Source organism: Daldinia decipiens (assembly GCF_022478715.1).
Source record: "Daldinia decipiens strain CBS 113046 unplaced genomic scaffold F4813scaffold_62, whole genome shotgun sequence".
In the NCBI taxonomy this organism is placed as follows: Eukaryota; Fungi; Ascomycota; class Sordariomycetes; order Xylariales; family Hypoxylaceae; genus Daldinia; species Daldinia decipiens.
The window spans coordinates 34,181-56,674 of NW_026054605.1; the positions used below are offsets into that span (position 1 = coordinate 34,181).

Below are 22,494 nucleotides of genomic sequence, written 5' to 3' on the forward strand. Positions count from 1 at the left end.
TAAAGCTTTGAATTTTCCAAGTCCAAGAACATTTTTACATGCGCAGATACCTGGACTCTATTATATATTCTCAACTCGAGAGTAAACAGGACCCCCAATTCAGGAAACCCCAATACCTGAACCTCTACTATATGCATTTCATTTCTTAGAGTCGTGGGGGCGTCCCTTATACCCCAATTCAAATTCCGACCTTCGCGACTCCTACTATTCCTAACTGCGGCCTGCGCCATCCCAAAGGAATATGTTGTCCAGTGCTGCCATTTCCTCTGTACGGGGTTCTCCCTTAAATCTCTGCCGAAGATGCCTCCTTAAATCATTAGCTGCCGGACGACAACAAACTAGATCGATATCCACCTCGTATCTTGATAAGCAGGCAGAGGCGAAGAAGATGTGGGACGAGAGAGCCCAGTTAATTCAAGAGGGAAAGCTACCGCATCTCTGGGATATGTTCAAGGAGCGTGGATACGTCAAAGATATTGCCGGCACCGATAAACAGATTAGAGAGCTTATGAGGGTGAAAAGAATAGGCGCTTACGTCGGAATCGACCCTACCGCACCCTCTCTTCACGTCGGCCACTTATTGCCTCTAATGCCTCTTTTCTGGATGTATATACATGGCTACCGAGCTGTTAGCTTAGTCGGAGGCGCCACAGTCAAGATCGGCGATCCTACCGGTCGTTTAAAGAGCCGCGATCCCATTTCCAGAGCGGACATAGCTATGAATATTACCAAGATACATTACCAGTTGAAACGTATATGGGTCAACGTCGAGACCCAAGCGGACCGCTTCGGCTACAAGAAAGAACCTAGGATATGGAGTCGGGCGCTGGTAAATAACAGCATGTGGTATAACAACCTGCCCTTCATCGAGGTCGTAGCTCGGCTGTTCAAGGGAATACGAGTAGGACCTATGCTCTCGCGCGAGACCGTCAAGCGCAAGATGGAAGAGGGTGATGGCATGTCATTGGATGAATTCGTATATCCACTGATGCAGGGTTGGGACTGGTGGCATTTGTATAACAAACGAGGTGTTCAACTGCAAATAGGAGGGTCTGACCAATACGGGAATATCATCTCCGGTATCGACGCAGTCAAACACATCAGAGATAACGATCCCAACCCGGCTACGAAAATCCCTAATGATTTTCTTCATACGCCTATTGGCTTTACTGTTCCCCTCTTGACTGATTCTTCTGGTGTTAAGTTTGGGAAGAGCGCGGGCAACGCCGTCTGGCTCGACCAATTCATGACGAGCACTTTCGATTTGTATGGCTACTTTATACGACGGCCTGATGCTGATGTTGAGAGACTGCTGAAGCTGTTTACCTTTCTTCCCTTGCAGGAAATTAGTAAGACTATGGAGAAGCACAACCAAGACCCCTCCAAGCGTCATGCCCAGCATGCTCTTGCGCACGAAGTAGTTGCGCTTATTTATGGAATAAAAGAAGCAAAAGATGTACAGAATCGGCACAAGGGGCTATTCTCTAAGTCAAGCGATACCCAAATATCTTCATACCCGACGGATCGGCCAGCCTCGTCGAATATGGCATCGGGCTTTCAAGTCGATATGAAACTCCCCGAGTCGCTGATTTTGGGCAAGTCTATAAGTCGAATTCTATATGCTGCCGGCCTCGCAGACAGTGTCACTGATGGAAATCGCTTAACACAACACCAGGGCGCCTATATAGGCGGTTCTCCCGGCCAACCTTCGGCTACTAACAAGGGGATGTCTTACGGCGAGCTAACCTACACGCCAATCAAGAACTGGTTTCCCCAGGATACCAAGAATTTCCTCATCGATGGCGAACTCTTAATATTGCGGCGAGGAAAGCACTTTGTCCGAGTAGTCAAGATGGTTAGCGATAAGGAATGGGCAGATAGTGGCTTGATGTACCCGGGCGAACCGGGTACGGGTCGGGTGCGACTATTGAGAGACATGCTGAAGAAGGCCGCTGCAAATCAGAATCTCGCCGTAGATGACCCCGAGACAAAGCAGAAGCTTCTGGACGGAGCGACAAACCTGTACCAGGACAGAAAAGGCCTACTGGATGATTTCCTACCCGAGTCGCTCCAGGTCGATAGCAACCGCGCGAGGCAGATCCTCTCAGAGTCTTTCATACGCATCCGCTCCTCTAGCGAGGCGACGAATACCAAGACAAAGACGGCGGTGATCGACAAGGTGCTGGAGAGGGCCCGCCAGGAGATAGAAATCCGCAACCAGGAGGAAGCTAGGAAGCTCCAGAAGCAAAAGCCTAAGACAGAATATAAGAAAACGCCGGCTGGTGCATCTTCTAAACAAGGCGATCTTATAACACGCCACTTTGTAGAATAATTGCTATTTAGCCGTAAAATCAAATGAATTCACCTCAAATTATTCCGGTCTTCTGTATTCATTACTAGAGCAGGTGCCTCGACGCGGAGAGGCATGCTATAGCCTGTATCTAAGGGTTAGGATTCCATAAGCGAGATTATATGGTATAATAGAAAATTCGAAAAATGGTGACTAAATAGGTAATATTCTAGAGTTCAATAGCATTAACCAGGGATGGGTAGGCATATATACTGACAATCTACTCTGTTAAATTATTCCCTACAAAGAGTCGTGGTAGTCTTTCACCCTCTGTAAAGTTGGTAGCTTATACCAATATCAAAGCTCGTCCCTTATTCTATTGTTTCCAGCATCTTGTATTGTATATTGGCCGTATTCCTGGGGTGGCCCTTAAAGTCTCATTGCCTTTCGTGATCTGGGATAATAGATATTTAATGCTTGGGGCAGTTACTGTGGTGCTCATGCCGAATTAGCCTTGGACATTCCCTACTTGCCTAGATGGACAAATTTATTAGAAAAATGCTGTAGCTACTATGCGATTCCAACATGGTTGTCCATCATGCTGCCAGCCTAGCAAAATATGTCTGTTTGATTCGCTTCTTAGTTGCTCTGGTGAGCGAGTAGCCATATGCCCAGTAGAGAGAAGTATAGAATCGGTCTTGGAGCTGTGCTCTGTCGAATAACCTATTTGCCCCCATCGTAAATTATTCATTCAGTTATTTCTTCACAATCACTTCTGCTTTCGTAAATCCACTACCTGTAGAACACGGTGCGATCTCCCGGTTCGAGACTTCTCAGCTTCCTCATGATCTCGCCATCCGTCATGTTCTGTTCGGTGATGATCTGGTCGAAGGAGTGGCAGCCATCGGCGTACCGCAGCAATGTGTCCTCCTCACCATCGTCACTTCTTGATAATACGCGCCTCCCTGTCGCCAGAGCCTCAAGACACTGCTTTGACACGACGTACTTGTGCACCCGGTATAATAGCCCCTTGATCACCCCGAATTGAACTAGCCGCCGCACGTCTACGTGTCGAAGAACGTCGAATCCTGCATCCTGGTGCAGCTTGATCCACTCCATGACACTGCGCCCTGCGCAAAACGTGGTCATCAGCTTCACTAATTGGTAGTGGGATACCGGCTGTTGCTGTTGCTGTTGCCGTCCTCCATCAGCATTTGTTGCGGTATCGTTCCCGTCCTCGGTCGTGCCAGTAGTAGAAGACGCTTTGGCAGTGCTACTGCTACCGGTAAGGGGATTGCTAACGCATACATACCCGGCGCACTCATCGACGATACCGTCCCTGTTTACGATAAAGTCGTGCACGCCGGGTCTTGGCGCATAACAGCTGCCAAAGAAGAACATGTCTAAGAGGAGAATAGTGTCATAATATAAAAGGTGCTGTAGCGCGATCTGGGTGAGCGGTAACGATACGTCAGCTAGCCACGCGATGCGGCGCACGTCGTTGACACCATCAACGTAAGGGATGATCTTCTGTAGCGTCAAGTCCCACGTAGGGTCGACGATGTCGGTGAGTTTCATCTTGGGTACGGGCACATGCCAGCCGCGAACAGGGGCGGGAGGTGGGTGGTAGGGGAAAAGCTTCATATTGAGGGTATTAGCGTCGTCGACGGGAATCATGCACTCCCCGTAGTTGTTGAGGTCTTCCTTTACGATCTCTAGTAAGCTCTCGATAGGCCGTCTGCCATCGTCTACCCGCCCCTCTGAGCTTAGATACCCGTGTTGACGCTCCATCTCGGCGAAGGTTACTGCTAGACGCCTCACTAGCTTCTCGTATGGGATATGGTCTACATCTGATTCTATGACTAGCCCGAAGTTGAATATGAACTCGTTACGATGGTATCTCTCATTAGGAATGGAGACTGGAAATAGCAGGATGCTGTATTTATTATCTGGTGAGTTTACCGTCATGAACCGGTTGAAGAAAGCTTTCCGCGGAATGATGTACTCCTGGATTATATCGAAGTCGACCAGGGGCGGCTTGAGATGCGGCGTATATGTAGTTGCCACGATACATCCTGGTGGGGATTGAGCTACGATCTTGGTTCCTAAATATCTAGTGAGTTAATCATAACAGTTGGGATGAGATTGAAGTGAGAGTAGCTAAATTGAGATGAGACGTGATGTGAATTATGAGATGTAAGGTTTATATATCTTTCATTAGTTATAACATGAATTAAGATGCATACATTACCTCATAAATAATTGATTGAAATAGACAGTTAAAAATACCCAAAATATTCACATACCTTCTTGAGGAAGGAACCTTGCGTAAAAGATTCCTTGGATCATCTGAACGTTCGGCCGTATACAAACTGCCACGCACTTGATGATAGCCACATTTCAAAAATAAGTATCATGTGCCAATTCGGGTTTAACTCGTTGTTTTCTTGTGTCTTTTCTTGTGTCTTAATTAAATGCCCGAGTACGTCGTTGCTTGTAATTTCCTTGACCTAAGAATATGGTTGGCGGGTTGAGAAGCAGGTTCAACGCTTGTGACGGAATGTTCCGTAAAGGCAACATCGGCTAAAGGCCGGCAGTGACTTCCTCAACAGTGCCAAGTCTAAGCTGCAGCTGCCCTGCATTATCTGATTCTCCTATGCCCCAACCGGGGAAGCTTCGAACAAGCACGGACCCATAGTCCGCCTACCTTCATCGGATCGCCGAGTTACGAGCTTCCTCGCAAGTCTTTACATTCACAACTACATTCTATATCCTTAATACCTCGAAACCCCAAAAGTTGAGCCGTAAAAAATCAGCCTTTCACTTATTGCACTATTCCATCTGTACTCTCGATATTGCAACCATGGCCGAAGCTCCGAAGACCGAGGTTCCTAAGTCCGACGAGCCTATTACGCCAATTCAGGAGCTGTGGAAAGTCGTTCAAGCCCAGCCTCATCCTGAAGTCTGGGGCGTCACCCTAGCAGATCCGGCTACCCACGTTCCCAGTCAGATCGTACTGCAGAAGTACTTGAACGCTAATGATGGCGACATTGTCAAGGCCCGGGACCAGCTAGAAAAGACTCTGGCATGGCGCGCTAAGATGAAGCCTTTGGAGCTCCTTGGAAAGACTTTCTCGAAGACTAAGTTTGAGGGTCTTGGATACGTCACCAAGTATGTCGCCGGCGAGGAGAAGGCCACCGATGACGACCCCGAGTCTCGAGAGGTCTTTACCTGGAACATCTACGGTGGTGTTAAGTCGATCAATGAGACCTTTGGCGTTTTAGACGAGTAAGTTATGTTCCGTTCATCGCAGATCTCGGATCTATTATCGCACTGTGAAACGAGCGAAACAACACTCTAACATACATACTAGGTTCATCAGCTGGCGCGTCGCCCTCATGGAACTCGCCATACAGGAGCTATCTCTCTCCACGGCCACAAAGCCCATCACAGCCGAGTGGGATCCGTACAAGATCTTCCAGGTACACGACTACAAGTCCATCAGCTTCCTACGCCAGTCGCCCCAGGTCAAGGCCGCCAGCACCGAGACTATCCGCGTGTTCTCACTGGCCTACCCCGAGCTTCTCAAGGAAAAATTCTTTGTCAATGTGCCTGCGATTATGGGTTTCATGTACGGTGTTATGAAGCTCTTCGTCGCCCCCAAGACCATCAAGAAGTTCCATCCGATGTCGAACGGCGGAAACTTAGCCCAAGAATTCGCCGGTAGCAAAGTTCCCGCGCTTGGCGAGAAGCTTCCCGCCGAGTACGGTGGTAAGGGTGGAGATCTGAATGCTCAGGGGAAGGGACCTTCTGTCGAGTAAACTCTCATCGTCTGACGACACTGAGTTAGTTCATGATCACGGTTTCTGGTAGTCGGTATGCGTGGAGGTGGTTTGGTGAGGTGGTTGACTAATAATACTGGAGGATGATAATAATGAGGCACGACTTTTGCGTTGACTTTAGACTAAGATATCACACTACTATGGTTCTGCTTTAGCTATAAAAACACGGGTTATCCCACTTTCTCACCTGTCTCTCTTTCTAACTCCGAATTCAAATTTTGCTGAGCGCCTACGGAGCTGCCGTCCTGCATGGTTGTTGTGATTGGGTGTTGCAGCGTCTGATCAGCAGGATCTTCACCATGTCTAGCATTGCCCGTTTCTACATCATTTTTCTCGAGGATTTTTCGCTCGGCGAATTTGAATGGTATGCCTTGCTGCTCATGCTCTGCCGCGATATCGTCGAATGTCTTCCCCCTCGATGCCGCGTCTTTCCTCAGTTTCCTAGTGCGGAAGAGCCAAATCAAATGAGAAAGGAATATGCCGGATTCAAGAAGGATGCTATTATACAGTACAGGTCAGCTTGATATCTCCATAGGATCTGCTCTTAACCTTGACGAATAGTAGGTCAGGTACCACCTACCATACGATATACAACACACCACCCAAGATATCAAAACTATTCTGGGCAGCTAAGCTAAGGTAAGCAACATACGGGTATCTAAGGATATCAAGGGACTTTACCAAGTGACATAAGAGAGAAAAATGCACCTAGCCAGTCCACTGCCGATGAAGATTAGTGATCATCTCCTTTAGTAGAGTCTAGGAAGCCTAGATAGGGGCAAGAAGATAATCACGAATTTTTAATTATACATACTGGACAGAAAGACGAAGTTGATCCCGATGACTCTTCCTCTCCGCTTCCACAGTTCTCCGTACGGCGGTAATAAGCCAACTGCTAAGAGAATGTTCGCGATTATACCAACTACCAAGACCCCAGTGCTATTACCAGCGTCGTATAGTGGCTATATTAATTTAGTTTATGCCATACAGTGCTTAACTTGACAACTCATTTCACATACCCGTAGTGTGATAATTAAGGCCGCTTGCACACCGGCAAAAGCCGCAGCATTAGCCAGACCTATAAGAACCACCTTCCACATAGACCATTTGCTATTGTATAGCAATATCTGGCACCAGATCACGAGGCAAAGCGCCATGAAAGCTTGCGGCTGTACCTGCAAGGGGTAATTAAACCTCTGTGCAATGTTATAAGCTCCGAAGGGCACGCCACCTAATTAAGAACATAGTCAATATTTGAGACATCCTATTAGCGAATGAGGAATCTCTTACATAAAGCCCATAGATACATCATAGAGCCAGGGAGGCCATCGGTCTTCTTCGTTCGCCAATTCGTCCACTAAAACGTCAAATTAGTTACAGGAACCCGATTAATTGCTATATAATATACGTACTATCTGAGGTATTGTTTGCACGCACCACAAAATCGTACCGATAGTCTACGCAGATGATGTATTTAGCTGTTATATTTCAAATGGTCCGTCACATGATAAAGACGTACGCCGAGGATGTTAGCAGCAATCGGGATATCCTGCTGCGGTGCCATAGTTCATACAAAAGCACCAATTGGTGTGTATCGATCATAAGTAAATTGACTCATATATTAAGACTAACGATAATGTTACAGCTAAAAATAAATACCATATCTATCTATCGAAACGTTGGGTCGCCTCCGGTGGCGGAGGAGGGGGCTTTGTCACACCAGAGACCGGAATGCTGCGGCAAATGAACTGACCGTTGCGAACACCGACCGGGGATTATGTACTGGTTACATAGCACACTACGTAAAGTTTGTCTTATCAATCCACTACCTACCTAACTATAGGTTACGCATGAATGATTAGGTAGAATATGCAAGTATAAGATAGAGTACCTGAGCCTACCCCGCCAATTGCATGATTTTGGACATCGGTCCATGGTGGGGCGACTCGAGTCAGGTCCGGTCCGGATCGATACTGCCCACGCATGTGCTTTTTAGCTAAGGGTCTTTTGCTGAATAATGCGGGGGGGTTTTTTTTATAAAAAAAAAAATTTTTCTCGCCTTCTCGGATGGACCGCATGAAGCTGACGAACCGAAATAAAAAATATTGACATCGTCGTACAATAAAAATACAATAAATAAGTACCAGAGACCTTAATTCCAAATCTGAACTATTTTCGGAACTACATGTAGAGCCGCATTTGAAATAATTGCAAATCTTCAGTCTGTCTTACTACAGCCTAGTACTTGTGACTCGGTCCATGTCATTACAACATATACAATACAGATAGTACAGCGTAACGACAGCCCAAGCCTCAACAATCTTAGCCCTCCCTACCTCTTCCGAACGTCCTCCGAGACTACTGATACTTGAACCGTCTGGTCGTCTTCTCTTATAACCTATAACCTACCACATACCAACCCAGTTATTCGGCGTAAAACCGACAAAGTGTTTTCTTGGACTATTAAAAGAACTCTTTGCGCAGGCGCATCCGGAATACCAATTGCAGCATTTGCTTCCGTAGGGCTACAGAAATACACGGGACAGACAACCAAATTCGCAACCCAAACAGCAGCCAGGAAGATGCATAGCAAGGTTGTTATTATCGGCTCTGGGCCTGCTGCCCATACGGCAGCCATCTATCTCGCCCGTGCCGAATTGAACCCAGTTCTCTACGAGGGTTTCATGGCGAACGGTGTTGCCGCCGGTGGTCAGTTAACAACTACTACCGATATCGAGAACTTCCCCGGGTTCCCTAAGGGTATTATGGGCAGTGAGCTAATGGTACGTGTTTTATATCACTAGTTATACGAGTATTCCACGCATTAGATACCTAGATATACTGACGTAAATGGTCCCAACTTAGGATGCTATGAGACAACAATCAGAACGGTTTGGTACCAAGATCATCACCGAAACAGTAGCCAAACTCGACCTTTCCTCGAGACCGTTCAAGTACGAGACGGAATGGTCTCCTGGCGAGGTGCACACCGCAGATTCCGTCATCCTCGCCACGGGTGCTTCAGCGAGGAGGCTAGGTCTTCCGGGAGAGGAGAAATACTGGCAAAGCGGTATCAGCGCTTGTGCCGTTTGCGATGGTGCTGTCCCGATATTCCGAAATAAGCCTCTAGTGGTTATTGGTGGCGGAGACAGCGCTGCCGAAGAGGCAACTTTCCTTACAAAGTACGGTAGCCACGTGACGGTGCTGGTACGGAAAGATCAGCTACGTGCCAGTAGTATCATGGCGCAGCGGTTGTTGAATCACCCCAAGGTCACTGTTCAATTCAACACCAGGGGCGTGGAGGTCAGAGGAGACGATAAGGTGATGACCCATATGGTTATTGAAAATACGGCTACCGGAAAGCGACAGCTAATAGAGGCCAATGGTCTGTTCTATGCCGTTGGTCACGACCCGGCCACAAGTTTGGTCAAGGGGCAGCTAGATGTCGATGAGGACGGTTACATTATCACCAAGAATGGAACACCGGCAACAAGCATCGACGGTGTATTCGCTGCTGGAGATGTACAAGACAAGAGATATAGACAGGCTATCACTAGCGCAGGTACGTTTCCATTTACCCCTCCACCCAAGACGATGTGGATTTCATGCTGATATCAATGATCGACAGGTTCCGGATGCATGGCTGCCCTGGATGCGGAGAAGTTCCTTGCAGAACACGAAGCGGACGAGCGAGAGGGAGCTGCTCAGGGTAAAGCTGAGTAACTAATACTTGCGAGGATGTAATTGATATCACCGCATAGAGTTGTACATTAGCATGTGCGTTGACAGTCTCGATACATTAGACAGATACCAGATAGACAGAATTGAAAATAGCTCAACTTAAGTTTGGCCGTTTGTTTCTGTTTGATATTATTACTTACCCTCTTGCTACCTTAACTGAACCCAATGAGCAGCCTTCCATGTGACTAGGTAACCTTTTATGACTGGCTGGTAGTCTGTATTTTTATGGTTGAGTGTTTTATTCCTACTGGGTGGCCGCGTCTTAATCGTGAAAGTATTCTTTCTCTTTAAACCCACTGTGACATGTCGTTTTCATATTTCGTCCAAAAAAAGCCAAACATTGAATGTATTGCTCATTGGTCGTTGATCTTTCTACTACATACGGCTTCCGTACTTAATTCTTTGATTGCAAGGGCAACTCACTACAAGCACAACGACAAACACACACCGCTCTGTCCTGAGCCTTGGTTTTGTATACAGTCCGAAGAATCCACCGTATGGATCCCCCCGCTTAGACCCCATATCGCAGTGCGTGTCTCAGTCGCAATAGACTTCGGGGTCTCGTAGCATTTTCCCCACTTCATCAGTTTGTTATCTATTAATATACCCCTCTTCCCTCTTCCCCCCCATATTCTTCTTTTTCTTCTTTTCCCCTTGCTAACAGCTTGAACCCATCTTGGGCGCCATCTACTCTACCATTATCAAACCTCTCCCTAGGCTTCATTAAGACTTCTTCACGCTACTACTTATTATTATTCATCGTCACCATGAGCGACAGAGGCTACGAGTACAAGAGCTCCGGCTATAACAGCCAGGTAAGCATTCTCATATCCGGACATCTTCATATATCTTCATTTCTCGGATCTTGGGTAATTTTGGTCCAAGCTAACTAACTCTATCTAGGGTAACCATTACTGCGCCCGTGACTACGGTAGCAGTGCTCCAAACTCGAACTCGTATCATTACTCCAATCAGTATGTCATATTTCTATTCCTGTTCCTCTATATCTGCCACATGGCCACTGTTATTCTAGTGTAGTACAAGTAAGCCTCGCGTGATTGTCGATACTAATCAAGGCCTCGTACTCACGTAGGGATGGCTCGTACTACTACTCCAATCCTAACGGCTCAACCTACTACAACAACGGTCAGGGTGGCTCAACCTACACGTCTTCGTCGGGCTATAGGTCCTCATCAGGATATGGAGGTAGTAGCAGCAGCAGCGGTGGCAAGAAGTAAGAGTCTTGTCCGGCACCCGGGGAGGAACCCATGTCTCTTCGCCGTGGTAGCTTGAGTGGCCTAAGCCTTAGGAGTGATTTATGTCTCCTTTATGAACGATATGGAATTTGCTTTGGTGGGCCGAGTGAACTAGTCTATTAAACCAAAAAAAAACATTAAAGGGGTTTTATTTGAGACTACTTTATTCATCTATTTAGTCATAAATAGTACATAGGTAGTCTTAATCATACAAGACACATCTTCAAGATTCTTAAGCTTTAATTCTTTCGTACATTTCCAAATTGCGCCGGTGATCAGACTCCTTGTTCTTCAGTGTATATGCAGAATGTTTGAGTGAGACAGGTGGTCGTTTCATGGGTACACTAAAGACCAAACCCACGTTGACACCATATACGTGGATTGTGGCCTCATATATAATAGGGCTAAACATGAAATGGATGTTAAGAAGATATTTACTCATCCATTACACCTTCATTTATATGTTACAATCTAGTCCTGAACCCTGGGAGTATTTTTACTAACTGGCTATTGATGTAACCGTTCTTCTATGTGGGAATTAACATATAAAAACACGAAAAGCTAGGTCTGTACACATAAGCTTTGATATATGCATTTACAAGGATATAAAAGGACTTAATGAACTACATATCAACAATTGATCGGGGCTTTAAAAGATAGTCTTTATGCGCCAAAGAAATGGGAGAAGTCCGGCACTGTAGTCAGGCTGGGAGATGATCGTCAGGCACGTAAAGGTTCAGATAACCCTGGTTGCCCGCTAGTTCACACGACTAGTGATACTTATTATTACTATTAAATCTGTCTTATGACTATCTAAATGACTAAAAGGGGTCACCTATATGCATACCAGTAGTCCCTAGTTGAAATTGTACCTGGTCATCATTTTACTCTTTATTACTAGCTACCTAGGTACCTATGTAACATGTGAAAAGGGCAAACCTGGAGATATTCATTCCTTTCAATCAACGCCTGGTAAGGTGCATAAAGAAAGCTTAGAACACTGCGCTATAATGGATAGAGACTACAACGTGGCTCAGCATGTCTTAGAGGATAACTGCAATAATACATTACCGGATTCAGGGGCATCAGATCCCTCTCTTCTATCACACGGAGAGGGGAGCACATTAATTCATCAAGAGCAAATACACGACAATGAAGCAAATTAAATAAAATCAAATTCGAGTTGAACTAGAAATACGGGTTCAACCTAGCTGTGTAGGTAGCTGTGAACCTCATGGGGTATCAATGAATTCCACCCTTTTGGAGCCTTGAAAGAAAACAGTCTGCGTCTATATCTGATATGACCCTTCCGCCTCTCCTACCTCCCTAGCTCCGTTCCTCATATCCCGCAACTCGGCAATTCTTGCTAGGATATTGAACCGCAGCGCTGTCAAGTCCGCCACATACTCCCTATCCACAGTGACTAGAAGGCCTTCAGTATCCTTCAGTATATTACTCAGCATTGCATCTCCGCGATCTGAGATTTGGGCTAGGGTTAGCGCAACCTTGTACTTGATCCGCAACGTCTCGAGCATTGTCTCCGGTGTCAGCGGTATCCGGTTGTCTAGCCGCTCCTTTATCATGTCCAGCACTGCCGCAACAGCCACCCAGGACACCATCTTTTTCTTCACTAGTGAGGCCCGCACGCTGAATAGCACTGCAAGCGCTTCGAGGGTTTCGCGGTGGAGAGGACCTAGAGATTCTTCCAAGGCTTCAAAGGCGTGGCGCATTTCGTCTTCTATCTCGCAGAAATCCTCCTTCGTCCAATTTTCGATGGGCTTGCCGTTCCACATTCCGGACGCAAGGCTTGTGGTAATGATCTCGCGTTGCGTAACGAGGACCTTAGGGTGGTTTTTGCCCAGATTCTGGCCTTGGTGCCACTTGACAAGTTGTAGCCTGGACTGCGCTGCTGATAGCGCCTCTGGGTCTTCTGCTTCTACTGCCTCGTTTCGCTGGTCTATGGCATCGTCAAAATCGTAGAATTTATCACCATGGCTTTCAATAGCTTTGGTTTCTAGACGGAAACCGAAGGCTTGCTCTGGACGATGCTCAGCTTCCACCTCCTCGGGGATTTTGGGAAGAGGCTTCATGGAGTTCGAGGGTGTAAGGGCTCCACGTTTTCCAGGCGAGTTAGAAGGAACCGCTTTTTCTATAGTGCGGTTGTTATTAGTAAATGGAGTAATATTGGAGTAGTTTATCGAGACTCTTGGACTTACGTTTCCCTTTCCCATTGTCAGGGGAATGGTGACTTGCGTTGGGGCTTGCATTAGGATTGGTGGTTAGTTCGGTATCATTAGGTTGAGCATCGTATAATCCTTGGCAAGTGGTTGCCTCTTGAAGGGTTTGTGCTAGTTTGAGTCGCTCAAGCTTCTTCAGCTGTTCTTCCATCTTCGTCACTTTCTCGAAGCGTATTATGTTATGGGCTCCTCGAAGGATCGTCTTGATAACTGACTAGAGTATATATTAGTATGATATTTGGTGAACGATCAAGGGAAAGTAGAGGGACACAAATGGGGTTAGTAGACTCACAGAATCGGTCGTAAGAGGAGGATTAGAACACATCCAAACATTATCGCACCACATTTTCATAGTGTACATATCGCGATCCCCGTAGGCGTCTTTGATTTCTTCACAAACCCCATAGCGGGAGTTCGTTAGCAATCTGAAGTTCATATCGATAATCCGCAGCTTTTCTTGGAGTTCGTATATCTTTAATGGTAGTGCTTGGAGCTTGTACATCTCTGTAAGCTCGTAGAGGTACTGAGATACGGCAGACTCAGATCGTACATCGACAGGGGTCATGTTAGGAGGCATCTCTGGTGCGTCGAGGAATACCAACCCTGTAGGATCAACACGGTTAGATGCTTCGCGGAACAGAACTAAGAAATCTTTCACGACCCAGGTGCCTAGTCCGTGAGCAACAAATACGGCGGCCCGGGGTACGCGGTCGCGATTGCCCTCCTTTGATCCCGGGCAGAATAAGGGCGAGGAAGGGTCTTCGCTTGTCGCTGCGAACTTTTGTGATAGCTGAATAGTAGTCTCAGATAGACCATGTCGTCCATTATGTAGGACATAAGCCCCATCAAAGGCAAAGGTGCGAACGTTGATGTGGTTGCGAATAGTATTGGTAGCAACCGTAACCCAGTTCTCAAGCAAACTTTTGAATTTCGCCAGGCGTTTTTGGTCGTCCGAACGGGATTTGAAGCCATGTACTAGGATGATTCTGTGGTTTTGCATCAGACACCATCTATTGTAACTATAGGCAAAAGACGAAAAGGGGGAGGCTTTTTAACAGGAAACTTACTCGTGGGTGACCAGTTTCCCTGGAGTAGAGGGGACTAGGACATCTAATGCTGTTGCCTTCTATATGATAAATTAGTGGAGATCAGCAACAGGAAGAAGAGGCCAGAAACCCTCAGCTTGTGCACATACAGTTGAATCCATGATGCCTGATATCAGTTGCTTGTTATGAAGATGCTGGTTGAAATCTCATGGATGGATAGTGACTGCAGGAGACAAAATTACCACAATTATCTGTAACTTGCGAGGTGATATTTATAGATATCAGTAAGAATTAACTAGATAAAATTCAGATCCGGAATCGCTTCGTTACTTGTGATTAAGTGTTCATCATATGAACACTGAAAAAGGGTAGTGTAAGGACGAATGATGGGCTAATGATATGTATTGGTGAATTGGGATGGGATGAAAACCTCCATGAACTGATCCGTGATCTGGTGTAATTGTATTTTGTGACTTTATCATTGGACTTTAGGCGCTAGTCGTATGCAAGCAACAGCGACTGCTGCTAATACGACTACTTAATTAGGTAGCTACATTATATACCTCGATTCTGAGTGGTTCTTAGGAATGTTTTCTTGCAAGTTGGCTATATAAGGCAGCAAGTCATCCCCTGTGGCCTACATGTGAATTTAGGGGGTCAAGTCACTTTAAGTACTCAACAATGGCTAGGCAACTTCACCCTTCTATTATTCCATTGCGCCAATCAACTTGCACCTGAATATTCTGTCGAATAAATTTCAAAGCTTTGCTATGACTATGACTGGTCCGGTGAGCAAGAAATGGTGAACACTCTATTGATATATACCTCTCACAAATACATTCACTGTAGCATATGATGGAATGCTAATATGACTAACCTCAACAATCAAAGCTAGCACGTTTGTTTGCACAACAAGTAATATTTTCAGACGATATGTGTATAACAAGGTCAATCATAGGACCAATGCCCCAATGACTAACAGCAAATAGGGGGCAATGTCCATCCATTTTTAGGCTCTTCTCCCTCATCGCACTATCCCTCTGGATGTCTATTTTGGACGTAGATATCTTGAATATTCATTTATTAGTGCTAACTAAACTCCTTTACGTTTTGACAATAAGTACCTAGTTATTCACGATCTCCTTAGATCGTATCTAGATAATACAATCACGCAAGATAGATACGCAGTAAATGATTACATAAAAGGATCTATATCAAGTAGCATTACTAAAATAGGTTGATTTCTCAATGGCGGTTAGTTAGTGGATGTCCACAGTTGATCAGGAGTGGAGAGTGTATTGGCATCTCTCCGCTCCGTCTTATACCCACTACTAGTATCCGACTTCGGTCATGAGCTCTACCGAGATATGTACCTACTTATATATCAAGGACGGGTAGGACATGAATTTGGGATGGGATTAATCATAATCTGAGCAGTTATTTTTGGTTCTGAAGTATTACATTTACTTAATATTACTCGGTCTTCAACAACCTCATTATCCAGTCAGTTTCTAAAATGGCTGACCTCGACCTCCGCTTGCCCGAGCCCTTCGCTAGTATCCCGCGGGAATCCTTCCTGTTCGGACCCTCACCTATCCAGCACCTGCCGCGCATATCCGCAGCGCTAGGTGGCAAAGTAAACGTTTATGCCAAGCGCGATGACTGTAATTCCGGATTTGCCTATGGCGGGAACAAGACACGGAAGCTCGAGTGAGTACCTATTCATGGCTCATTGCTGAATCAACAACTACACGTGCCACATACGCCATGCGTGTAGATACATATCACATACACCGTAGATACACCTGGAAAGATGGAAATATAGACTGATGAATCATGCAGGTACCTCGCCGCAGAGGCTCTAGCCAATGGCGCCGATACCCTCGTCTCTATCGGCGGTGTTCAGTCAAACCATACTCGGCAAGTAGCCGCCGTAGCTGCTGTACTAGGTCTCCAATGTGCCCTGGTGCAAGAGCACTGGGTAGATCTCCCTCCGGGATCCCCAGATGAAATCCTCTACAGCTCCGTCGGCAACATCCAACTCTCGCGGCTCATGGGAGCAGATGCGCGTCTCGAGCCAGCAACCGTCTTTGGCATCGAGCATAAACCCACGCTCGCACAGTTGCAAACCGAGCTTACGTCCGCTGGTCGCAAGCCCTACTACATCCCCGCAGGCGCCTCGGACCACCCGCTAGGCGGCCTCGGCTTCGCACGCTGGGCCTTTGAGGTCGAGGCGCAGGAGCGCGCGACGGGTGTATTCTTCGACACGGTAATCGTGTGCGCGGTGACAGGCTCTACATTCGCGGGCATGGTAGCCGGGTTCAAGCTTGCGCAAAAGAAACTCGGTTCTAAGAAACGGCGTGTAATCGGGATTGATGCGTCTGCCACGGTGAAGCAGACTTTCGACCAGGTATTGCGGATAGCTAAGGCGACTGCTGTGAAGATCGGATTAGAGGAGGGCGATATCACAGAGGAAGACATCGAACTGGATGATAGGTATCATGCTGGCGTGTACGGAATCGCGGACGAGCAGACGCTCGACGCGATCCGGTTTGGTGCCAAGACCGAGGCCTTCATTACGGATCCCGTGTACGAAGGTAAGAGTCTGGCAGGCATGATGGATTTGATTCGGAAGGGAGAGATAGGAGAAGGGACTAACGTGTTGTATGCACATCTCGGAGGACAGTTGGCATTAAACGCTTATCCCTCTATCGGTCTTCAGTAAATATCGTTTCGATATTAATAACGTCTTGATTTCGTTTTAATTCATTACTAAACGTGATCTATAAGCCAGTCATTGCGAGCCCTAGCCCCCCCTGAAATAATCATGTCGTAGCTGGAGCAAGATCGGTATATATGTACAGCAATAGACTCATCATCATATACATATACGCCCCTTCGTTCAATGGTGACGGTGAGGTTTCCCGTGTCATTACTATCCACCATTGATTTTCTTGTAGTGTAATTTTCCAAGCAAAAGATTCAAGAGTCCACTCTAGGGTCTCTCGTCCTGTCTTCTCAACTCCTCCCGGAACATGTTTCGGTCTTGCTGCTCCCGGAAGTCCATGCGCCGATCCTCAGTCGGTGTCCCGGCTAGGCTACCTAGAGCATCCGAATCCCGCCGCGGGCGGTCCGGCTCGTCATGGTAGACCTCACCACCATCGGCCTCGACCTCCCGCTGCATCAATTGAATGCGCTCGTTGGCCTTGTTCTTCTTGCCGAGGCCCATCCGAGATCGCGAGCTCTTGCCAACACCATATCCATGTCTGCTGCGAGACATGATGTTTCCGAGGCCGATATGGCGATCCCTTCTGTGCCATAGACAAGTTCCGATGACACATAGAGCAACGAAACCGAGCACAGTTGGTAGAGCAATTAATAATGCGCGCATATCGGGTATCTTGCCGGTTTCCGGCTGAGGTCCAGGGCGGTCCGTAACTAGGATAGTAGGACCCGGGATGATATCGCTGGAATTGCCTTTCGCGGTTAATGTAGCAAGCTGCAGCGTGATATTCTTGCCAGACTGGTGTTTCAATAGACTGCTTTCGATCTTGTAGCTCCAGAAACCCCAAGATGCGGACCACTTAGGTGACTCGAAAGCTTGGTCGGTGATTTCGCCTGTTGTCTCGTTGAGATAGTTACCCTGGACTAAGATTGTCGTGTTTGGAATGGAGAAGTACGATGTGTCCCAAGTAACTGTTGAAGGAATCAGTCAGTTGCATGTCTCCTTTTATACGAGTAGTGTATCATACAATAATATGTAGTCCCAACATATAGTGGTGTCTCCTTGGTCGGTTGACACCACGGAGCAAAGTCGCCATCCTTATTGTGGCAGACGGGGAACGAGCCAGCTCCAGCTGAACCACCGGTTGCAGTAGGAATCGGAGCGGTGCCAGTACTCGTTGAAACCTTTCCGTAGTTGGTCTCGGTAAAGACAGTTGCGGTCAGATCATGAGGAGCGCCTGATATAACGGTAGGAGTTCCGCTGATAGTGCTAAGAACGGGCGTAACAGTACTCGGGTTGCCATCTTCGTTAACAGTCACCCACGGCTCGAGGGCAGAATCTGTCTGTCTAGGACGAAGATTCGGCATAGCAGAGGCCAAAGAGAACAGCAATGCTGACCCGACGGCTGACTTGGACGCGTACATTGTGACGTCTTCTGTAGCTGAATTTCGGATTGTAAGTAGAAAGGGGGATACGGAAGACTCGGAACAAGTTGAAGAAAAAGCCTCGAGGTCGCGTATCAACACCTAACTACTTGAAGCAGAAAGCTGTAGTTATTAGCAAAGTAAACAATTTATAAGGCGTTCAATTATTTACCATATAGAATCCTAGAGAAGGCGAAACAGTTCAATCGAGTACAACTAAGCAATTGAAGGCTGTAGTCCCTCCTATCGACAGTTGAAGACAAGAAGATTTCAAGGCGAATGTCAACAACTTAGAAGAGGATTCCCGGACAATCCATGAAATATGTACATGGAGACTTTCTTAAAGGAGATGGGTACAATAAAATGGGTACATACATCAAGTAAGCAGATAAGCTAGGGGAGATGTGGCACGCCATAGGTCCATCGCGTCCACCGATCCAACTAATCCCGGACTATGGAAGCTACCCCCTGAAAGTACTGAAAAATAAGACTTGTGGCGTACGGTACCTGCTTCCTAGTGTGCCTTGCTAGGGAATTTCATGTACATACAAAACAATACACTACATGTAGCTTAAGCCGAACACATACCGGAGACGGCCAAGATTAAAAATGGATGCGCGTCATGCAGGAACGCGATGCACTGTTACGCTATCCATATACTTAGGTACTCCGTATTCGACTTGTATGTATACATGTAGCTCTCCAGGTGATTAATTCGCGCTTCTGATCTTATGCCACTTCTTTCAATTGTAATGTTCCACAGGCAAACAGGTTAACACTTCTTCGAAGCTATTTCTTAAAGTGCCAGGGAAGTCTAACAAGAATATGGAATGCTGTTAATTATCTCAATTACTATCTGTTTTGATAGAATGAAGGGAGCTCGATCCTTTGATATATAACCCCTTAATGCTGTGATAAGATAACCGACTTGCCCCTGTTTATGTCTTTCTAACTCCCCTTCTTAGACATTATCCCCTTCCCTTTTACCTCACATGTGTCATTAAGTTGCACAAATGGCTGCCTGCTGGGAAACTCTTATCCCTTTTCTCTAGAGACTCACATCTAATGCGGAGATAATTACCTAGATAATAATTCCATAATTAACCACGACAAAGTCCATGTACAGAAGTATCATTTCTAACGTGATAAGAAATAAGCATTCTTGAGACTTAATTTACATGGCAGTCTTTTAATCTAGTTCACAGTTGAGTCATATAGAAACTTCTTGCTTCCGAGAGCGACTAGGTTAATAATAAAGGTCATAACTCGAGTTGACCATTAATACTAGGTAGATAGATAATATATTGTCTTCTGCAGAACAGCAGTAATATCAGGCAGACAAACACCCTTGTGGAAGAGCAAATAATTCAAAGTCGGGAACAACAAACTTCCACTCCGAGTTATCTCCGCCAATAATCAATACCGGATCTTTGGACAGCTTCTCGAATAAGCACTTCTCGAATAAGCAAATGCTTAGCCACCTCTTTGTGATGAAGTATTTTTGTTTTTCAGTTCAGAAGATATAGCATAAGATTGTATTAAGCACTTGTCGCCGGATATCTGACAAGCATGCCAAGGTTGACGGCATCTGAGCAAGCAATGATGACCTCTAATATGTGTGCACCCGTTGCGTAATATGAAAAGCGGGGTAACAACGGCATAACTGCTCTAAACTCTTTCGAAGGCGGGCGTACGATGAAAATTGGAAGAATCATTGCTTAAAATATTATTTTCAAGCAGCCGAGAAGCAGTAGGAACAAGTTCTAGGAGAATATTTCCATACGGATTCGGGATTAGATTACAAGCCCGGTTTAAATGTGGGTCTCGGATCCGATTGTCAGAACCATCGGGAAGGAACCGAATCTCGGAAACGTCGCCAGTATCGACCGGGGAGGGTATAGACAGGGACATCTTACAGCCTATCTAGGTACCTAGGTAGTCAATTTGATAACAAAGTTAGGGACTCTTAGTAGTCATTGAGATAATAATGATTAATCTACCCATTGGAAGGGAAAAATTGGAAGTGTCATTCTAGGTAGGTACCTAATCTAAGTGAGTGTGGTAAATATAGCTGCCAGCACTGTTAGCCATGCAAAGTTAGTTGATATCCCCGACGATCCGTCCACTGAATAATATACTATAGCACGTCCTAGTTGTTATCGTACGGATTCTGTGCATTATAATTCAATTTCTGTCCTGTTCGCCACTAATATACCCATTTCCGAAACACTTATCTCATCCATAATCTCATCATCAGTCACAATGGCATTAAACTCCTTCAACCAACCTCATGACTCGAACCTAACTATAGGAACCTATGTGTACTTAAAATATCTGTCGTTCTAGATGTCTCATCTAGAATCCTGACAGTAGGTGCGTCACCTTATTTGACGTTCTTTGCACATCGTCAGAGCACTTAACGGTTCCGGATCGGATCCGATACCACAGACCCTATATTTCGGAACCGATACTTCTCCGTCTTGGATGGTGCCAGTACTGCTGATCTAAAATCTATATATATATATATACGAATAGGATACCTAGAAGTTTATGAATCGTTTTTATCATCATCAACGCCCGATGAAAAGAAAGCCATCAGCTTACTTAGCAGCCCTTGTATTGCAGGGTATTTTCAAGACATAAGACATCTCTCCCTTTCGAATTAACCCATTCTCTTCTTTTAACCTCTAAATAAAGATCCGAGTGTATCCAACAAGCTAAGAAAATGCCTTCAATTCGGGTTGCGCTCGCCGGTGCCACGGGAAACATTGGAGCTCCCATTCTCGAAGCTCTCCTCGGCTCGGATTTCAATGTAACGGCCCTCTCACGTATAGGTGGGAACTCATCCAAGTTGAAGCCCCACCCTAACCTTGTCATCAAAGAGGTCGACTTCAGCTCCATTGAGTCCCTAACCCCCGCGCTGATGGGAGTTCAAGTTGTCGTCTCTTGTGTGGCGACAATGGCGATGGGCGACCAAAATCCCTTGATCGACGCCGCAGCTGCGGCAGGTGTGAAGCGATTCATCCCAGCGGAGTTCGGCATAGATTCACAGAATCCTCTATGCATGCAGCTCCCTATCGTCGGCGTGTCTAAGGTAAAAACGCAGCAGCGCCTCCGGGAGAAATCCAGATCCGACCCCGGGTTTACTTACACGGCGATTGCCAACGGTCTATTCCTAGATTGGTGCCTCGAGGAGACCATTATCCTGGACATACCTAAGCATACTGCAACTCTATATAACGGCGGCGATGTGAAATTCAGCGCCTCGCTTCTGTCCGATATCGCGAAGGCTGTTTTGGGCGTTATTGCACATCAGGACGAGACGGCAAATCGCGTGGTCTACATCCATTCGGCGCTTATTACTCAAAACCAGCTAATTCGGTACGCCAAAGAACAAGATGGAAGAGAATGGGACACTATTGTTAAGGATACAGAAGAGCTCAGACAAGAAAGCTTAGCGGCACAAGCCGAAGGCTCCAAGGGAGGTATGGAGGCTGCAGCACTCGGGTTTTCCCTATGTGGCATGTTCAATTCCGACTACGGCTGTGATTTCTCGAGTCACTTGGACAATAAATTGTTAGGCATAAAGGAACTGAACGAAGATGAGCTAAGGAAGCTGGTGGGGAGCTTCTTGTGATATACGTAGTAGTTTAGAGGGGATGATGAGTAGTAGGCAAGAGAAATTAAAACGGAGTAGTTTTTTAGAAAGCGTTTATTCTTCGGTGAAGTGTGGATACCTAATATTGAAGGCATACAAACAAAATTTAATGTGTGGGAAGAGAATTGTTCTCCTCAGTCTGTCAAAAGATATTATGTCTACTGCGTCTAGATCGGCTTAGGGGGTTACAGCTCGATAAGCGGACCCCTAATTTCGCGCCAAGCCTGCTTAGCAACAATACAGATATCTCATAGTGCTAAGATGAGAAATACCAA

The 22,494-nt window shown here is 46.2% G+C and overlaps 10 protein-coding genes across 10 annotated transcripts; 6 read left to right on the top strand and 4 right to left on the bottom strand.

Annotated features, from left to right (window-relative positions):
- Window positions 1–37: 37 nt before the first annotated feature.
- On the top strand, window positions 38–2,467 carry F4813DRAFT_377256 (uncharacterized protein). The gene has a single exon (XM_049245213.1). The coding sequence runs from the start codon at window positions 242–244 to the stop codon at window positions 2,330–2,332; it is 2,091 nt and encodes a 696-aa protein (XP_049094616.1). The 5' UTR covers window positions 38–241; the 3' UTR covers window positions 2,333–2,467.
- A 36-nt stretch (window positions 2,468–2,503) lies between these two features.
- F4813DRAFT_377258 (nitrogen permease regulator 2) lies at window positions 2,504–4,893 on the bottom strand. The gene is made up of 2 exons (XM_049245214.1): window positions 4,597–4,893; window positions 2,504–4,395 (listed from the first exon to the last, which is right to left on the bottom strand). Exons 1-2 carry the CDS (start codon window positions 4,637–4,639, stop codon window positions 3,083–3,085), a joined length of 1,356 nt encoding a protein of 451 aa, XP_049094617.1. The 5' UTR covers window positions 4,640–4,893; the 3' UTR covers window positions 2,504–3,082.
- Window positions 4,894–4,908: 15 nt separating this feature from the next.
- Window positions 4,909–6,271, top strand: F4813DRAFT_303163 (CRAL/TRIO domain-containing protein). The gene is made up of 2 exons (XM_049240794.1): window positions 4,909–5,578; window positions 5,664–6,271. The coding sequence occupies exons 1-2, from the start codon at window positions 5,154–5,156 to the stop codon at window positions 6,109–6,111; spliced, it is 873 nt and encodes a 290-aa protein (XP_049094618.1). The 5' UTR covers window positions 4,909–5,153; the 3' UTR covers window positions 6,112–6,271.
- F4813DRAFT_400862 (PQ loop repeat-domain-containing protein) lies at window positions 6,007–7,696 on the bottom strand (the record flags this gene model as incomplete). The annotated part of the gene is made up of 8 exons (XM_049248322.1): window positions 6,007–6,630; window positions 6,713–6,761; window positions 6,814–6,852; window positions 6,947–7,094; window positions 7,152–7,363; window positions 7,423–7,489; window positions 7,545–7,589; window positions 7,652–7,696. 8 exons carry the CDS (start codon window positions 7,694–7,696, stop codon window positions 6,303–6,305), a joined length of 933 nt encoding a protein of 310 aa, XP_049094619.1. The 3' UTR covers window positions 6,007–6,302.
- Window positions 7,697–8,160: 464 nt separating this feature from the next.
- On the top strand, window positions 8,161–10,018 carry F4813DRAFT_377273 (thioredoxin reductase). Its single transcript, XM_049245215.1, has 3 exons — window positions 8,161–8,915; window positions 8,998–9,694; window positions 9,761–10,018. Exons 1-3 carry the CDS (start codon window positions 8,715–8,717, stop codon window positions 9,853–9,855), a joined length of 993 nt encoding a protein of 330 aa, XP_049094620.1. The 5' UTR covers window positions 8,161–8,714; the 3' UTR covers window positions 9,856–10,018.
- Window positions 10,019–10,528: 510 nt separating this feature from the next.
- F4813DRAFT_377277 (uncharacterized protein) lies at window positions 10,529–11,372 on the top strand. The gene is made up of 3 exons (XM_049245216.1): window positions 10,529–10,688; window positions 10,777–10,847; window positions 10,967–11,372. Exons 1-3 carry the CDS (start codon window positions 10,641–10,643, stop codon window positions 11,109–11,111), a joined length of 264 nt encoding a protein of 87 aa, XP_049094621.1. The 5' UTR covers window positions 10,529–10,640; the 3' UTR covers window positions 11,112–11,372.
- Window positions 11,373–12,418: 1,046 nt separating this feature from the next.
- On the bottom strand, window positions 12,419–14,573 carry F4813DRAFT_394467 (uncharacterized protein; the record flags this gene model as incomplete). The annotated part of the gene is made up of 5 exons (XM_049247571.1): window positions 12,419–13,278; window positions 13,346–13,580; window positions 13,659–14,352; window positions 14,434–14,492; window positions 14,562–14,573. 5 exons carry the CDS (start codon window positions 14,571–14,573, stop codon window positions 12,419–12,421), a joined length of 1,860 nt encoding a protein of 619 aa, XP_049094622.1.
- A 1,191-nt stretch (window positions 14,574–15,764) lies between these two features.
- F4813DRAFT_303570 (putative 1-aminocyclopropane-1-carboxylate deaminase) lies at window positions 15,765–17,272 on the top strand. Its single transcript, XM_049240796.1, has 2 exons — window positions 15,765–16,122; window positions 16,255–17,272. The coding sequence occupies exons 1-2, from the start codon at window positions 15,929–15,931 to the stop codon at window positions 17,135–17,137; spliced, it is 1,077 nt and encodes a 358-aa protein (XP_049094623.1). The 5' UTR covers window positions 15,765–15,928; the 3' UTR covers window positions 17,138–17,272.
- A 14-nt stretch (window positions 17,273–17,286) lies between these two features.
- On the bottom strand, window positions 17,287–18,868 carry F4813DRAFT_303566 (uncharacterized protein). The gene is made up of 3 exons (XM_049240795.1): window positions 18,734–18,868; window positions 18,165–18,684; window positions 17,287–18,108 (listed from the first exon to the last, which is right to left on the bottom strand). Exons 2-3 carry the CDS (start codon window positions 18,559–18,561, stop codon window positions 17,408–17,410), a joined length of 1,098 nt encoding a protein of 365 aa, XP_049094624.1. The 5' UTR covers window positions 18,562–18,684; window positions 18,734–18,868; the 3' UTR covers window positions 17,287–17,407.
- Window positions 18,869–20,599: 1,731 nt separating this feature from the next.
- F4813DRAFT_377286 (NAD(P)-binding protein) lies at window positions 20,600–22,452 on the top strand. The gene has a single exon (XM_049245217.1). The coding sequence runs from the start codon at window positions 21,287–21,289 to the stop codon at window positions 22,196–22,198; it is 912 nt and encodes a 303-aa protein (XP_049094625.1). The 5' UTR covers window positions 20,600–21,286; the 3' UTR covers window positions 22,199–22,452.
- Window positions 22,453–22,494: the final 42 nt, after the last annotated feature.

Coding starts and splice junctions, on each gene's coding strand:
- F4813DRAFT_377256 (XM_049245213.1), top strand. CDS start 242: ATGTTGTCCAGTGCTGCCATTTCCTCTGTACGGGGTTCTCCCTTAAAT.
- F4813DRAFT_377258 (XM_049245214.1), bottom strand. CDS start 4,639: ATGATCCAAGGAATCTTTTACGCAAGGTTCCTTCCTCAAGAAG. Junction 4,396..4,596: donor AAGGTTCCTTCCTCAAGAAG/GTATGTGAATAT, acceptor CTAGATATTTAG/GAACCAAGATCGTAGCTCAA.
- F4813DRAFT_303163 (XM_049240794.1), top strand. CDS start 5,154: ATGGCCGAAGCTCCGAAGACCGAGGTTCCTAAGTCCGACGAGCCTATT. Junction 5,579..5,663: donor ACCTTTGGCGTTTTAGACGA/GTAAGTTATGTT, acceptor CATACATACTAG/GTTCATCAGCTGGCGCGTCG.
- F4813DRAFT_377273 (XM_049245215.1), top strand. CDS start 8,715: ATGCATAGCAAGGTTGTTATTATCGGCTCTGGGCCTGCTGCCCATACG. Junction 8,916..8,997: donor TTATGGGCAGTGAGCTAATG/GTACGTGTTTTA, acceptor GTCCCAACTTAG/GATGCTATGAGACAACAATC. Junction 9,695..9,760: donor ACAGGCTATCACTAGCGCAG/GTACGTTTCCAT, acceptor AATGATCGACAG/GTTCCGGATGCATGGCTGCC.
- F4813DRAFT_377277 (XM_049245216.1), top strand. CDS start 10,641: ATGAGCGACAGAGGCTACGAGTACAAGAGCTCCGGCTATAACAGCCAG. Junction 10,689..10,776: donor GCTCCGGCTATAACAGCCAG/GTAAGCATTCTC, acceptor AACTCTATCTAG/GGTAACCATTACTGCGCCCG. Junction 10,848..10,966: donor TCGTATCATTACTCCAATCA/GTATGTCATATT, acceptor GTACTCACGTAG/GGATGGCTCGTACTACTACT.
- F4813DRAFT_303570 (XM_049240796.1), top strand. CDS start 15,929: ATGGCTGACCTCGACCTCCGCTTGCCCGAGCCCTTCGCTAGTATCCCG. Junction 16,123..16,254: donor AACAAGACACGGAAGCTCGA/GTGAGTACCTAT, acceptor TGAATCATGCAG/GTACCTCGCCGCAGAGGCTC.
- F4813DRAFT_303566 (XM_049240795.1), bottom strand. CDS start 18,561: ATGTACGCGTCCAAGTCAGCCGTCGGGTCAGCATTGCTGTTCTCTTTG. Junction 18,109..18,164: donor TGTTGGGACTACATATTATT/GTATGATACACT, acceptor TTCCTTCAACAG/TTACTTGGGACACATCGTAC.
- F4813DRAFT_377286 (XM_049245217.1), top strand. CDS start 21,287: ATGCCTTCAATTCGGGTTGCGCTCGCCGGTGCCACGGGAAACATTGGA.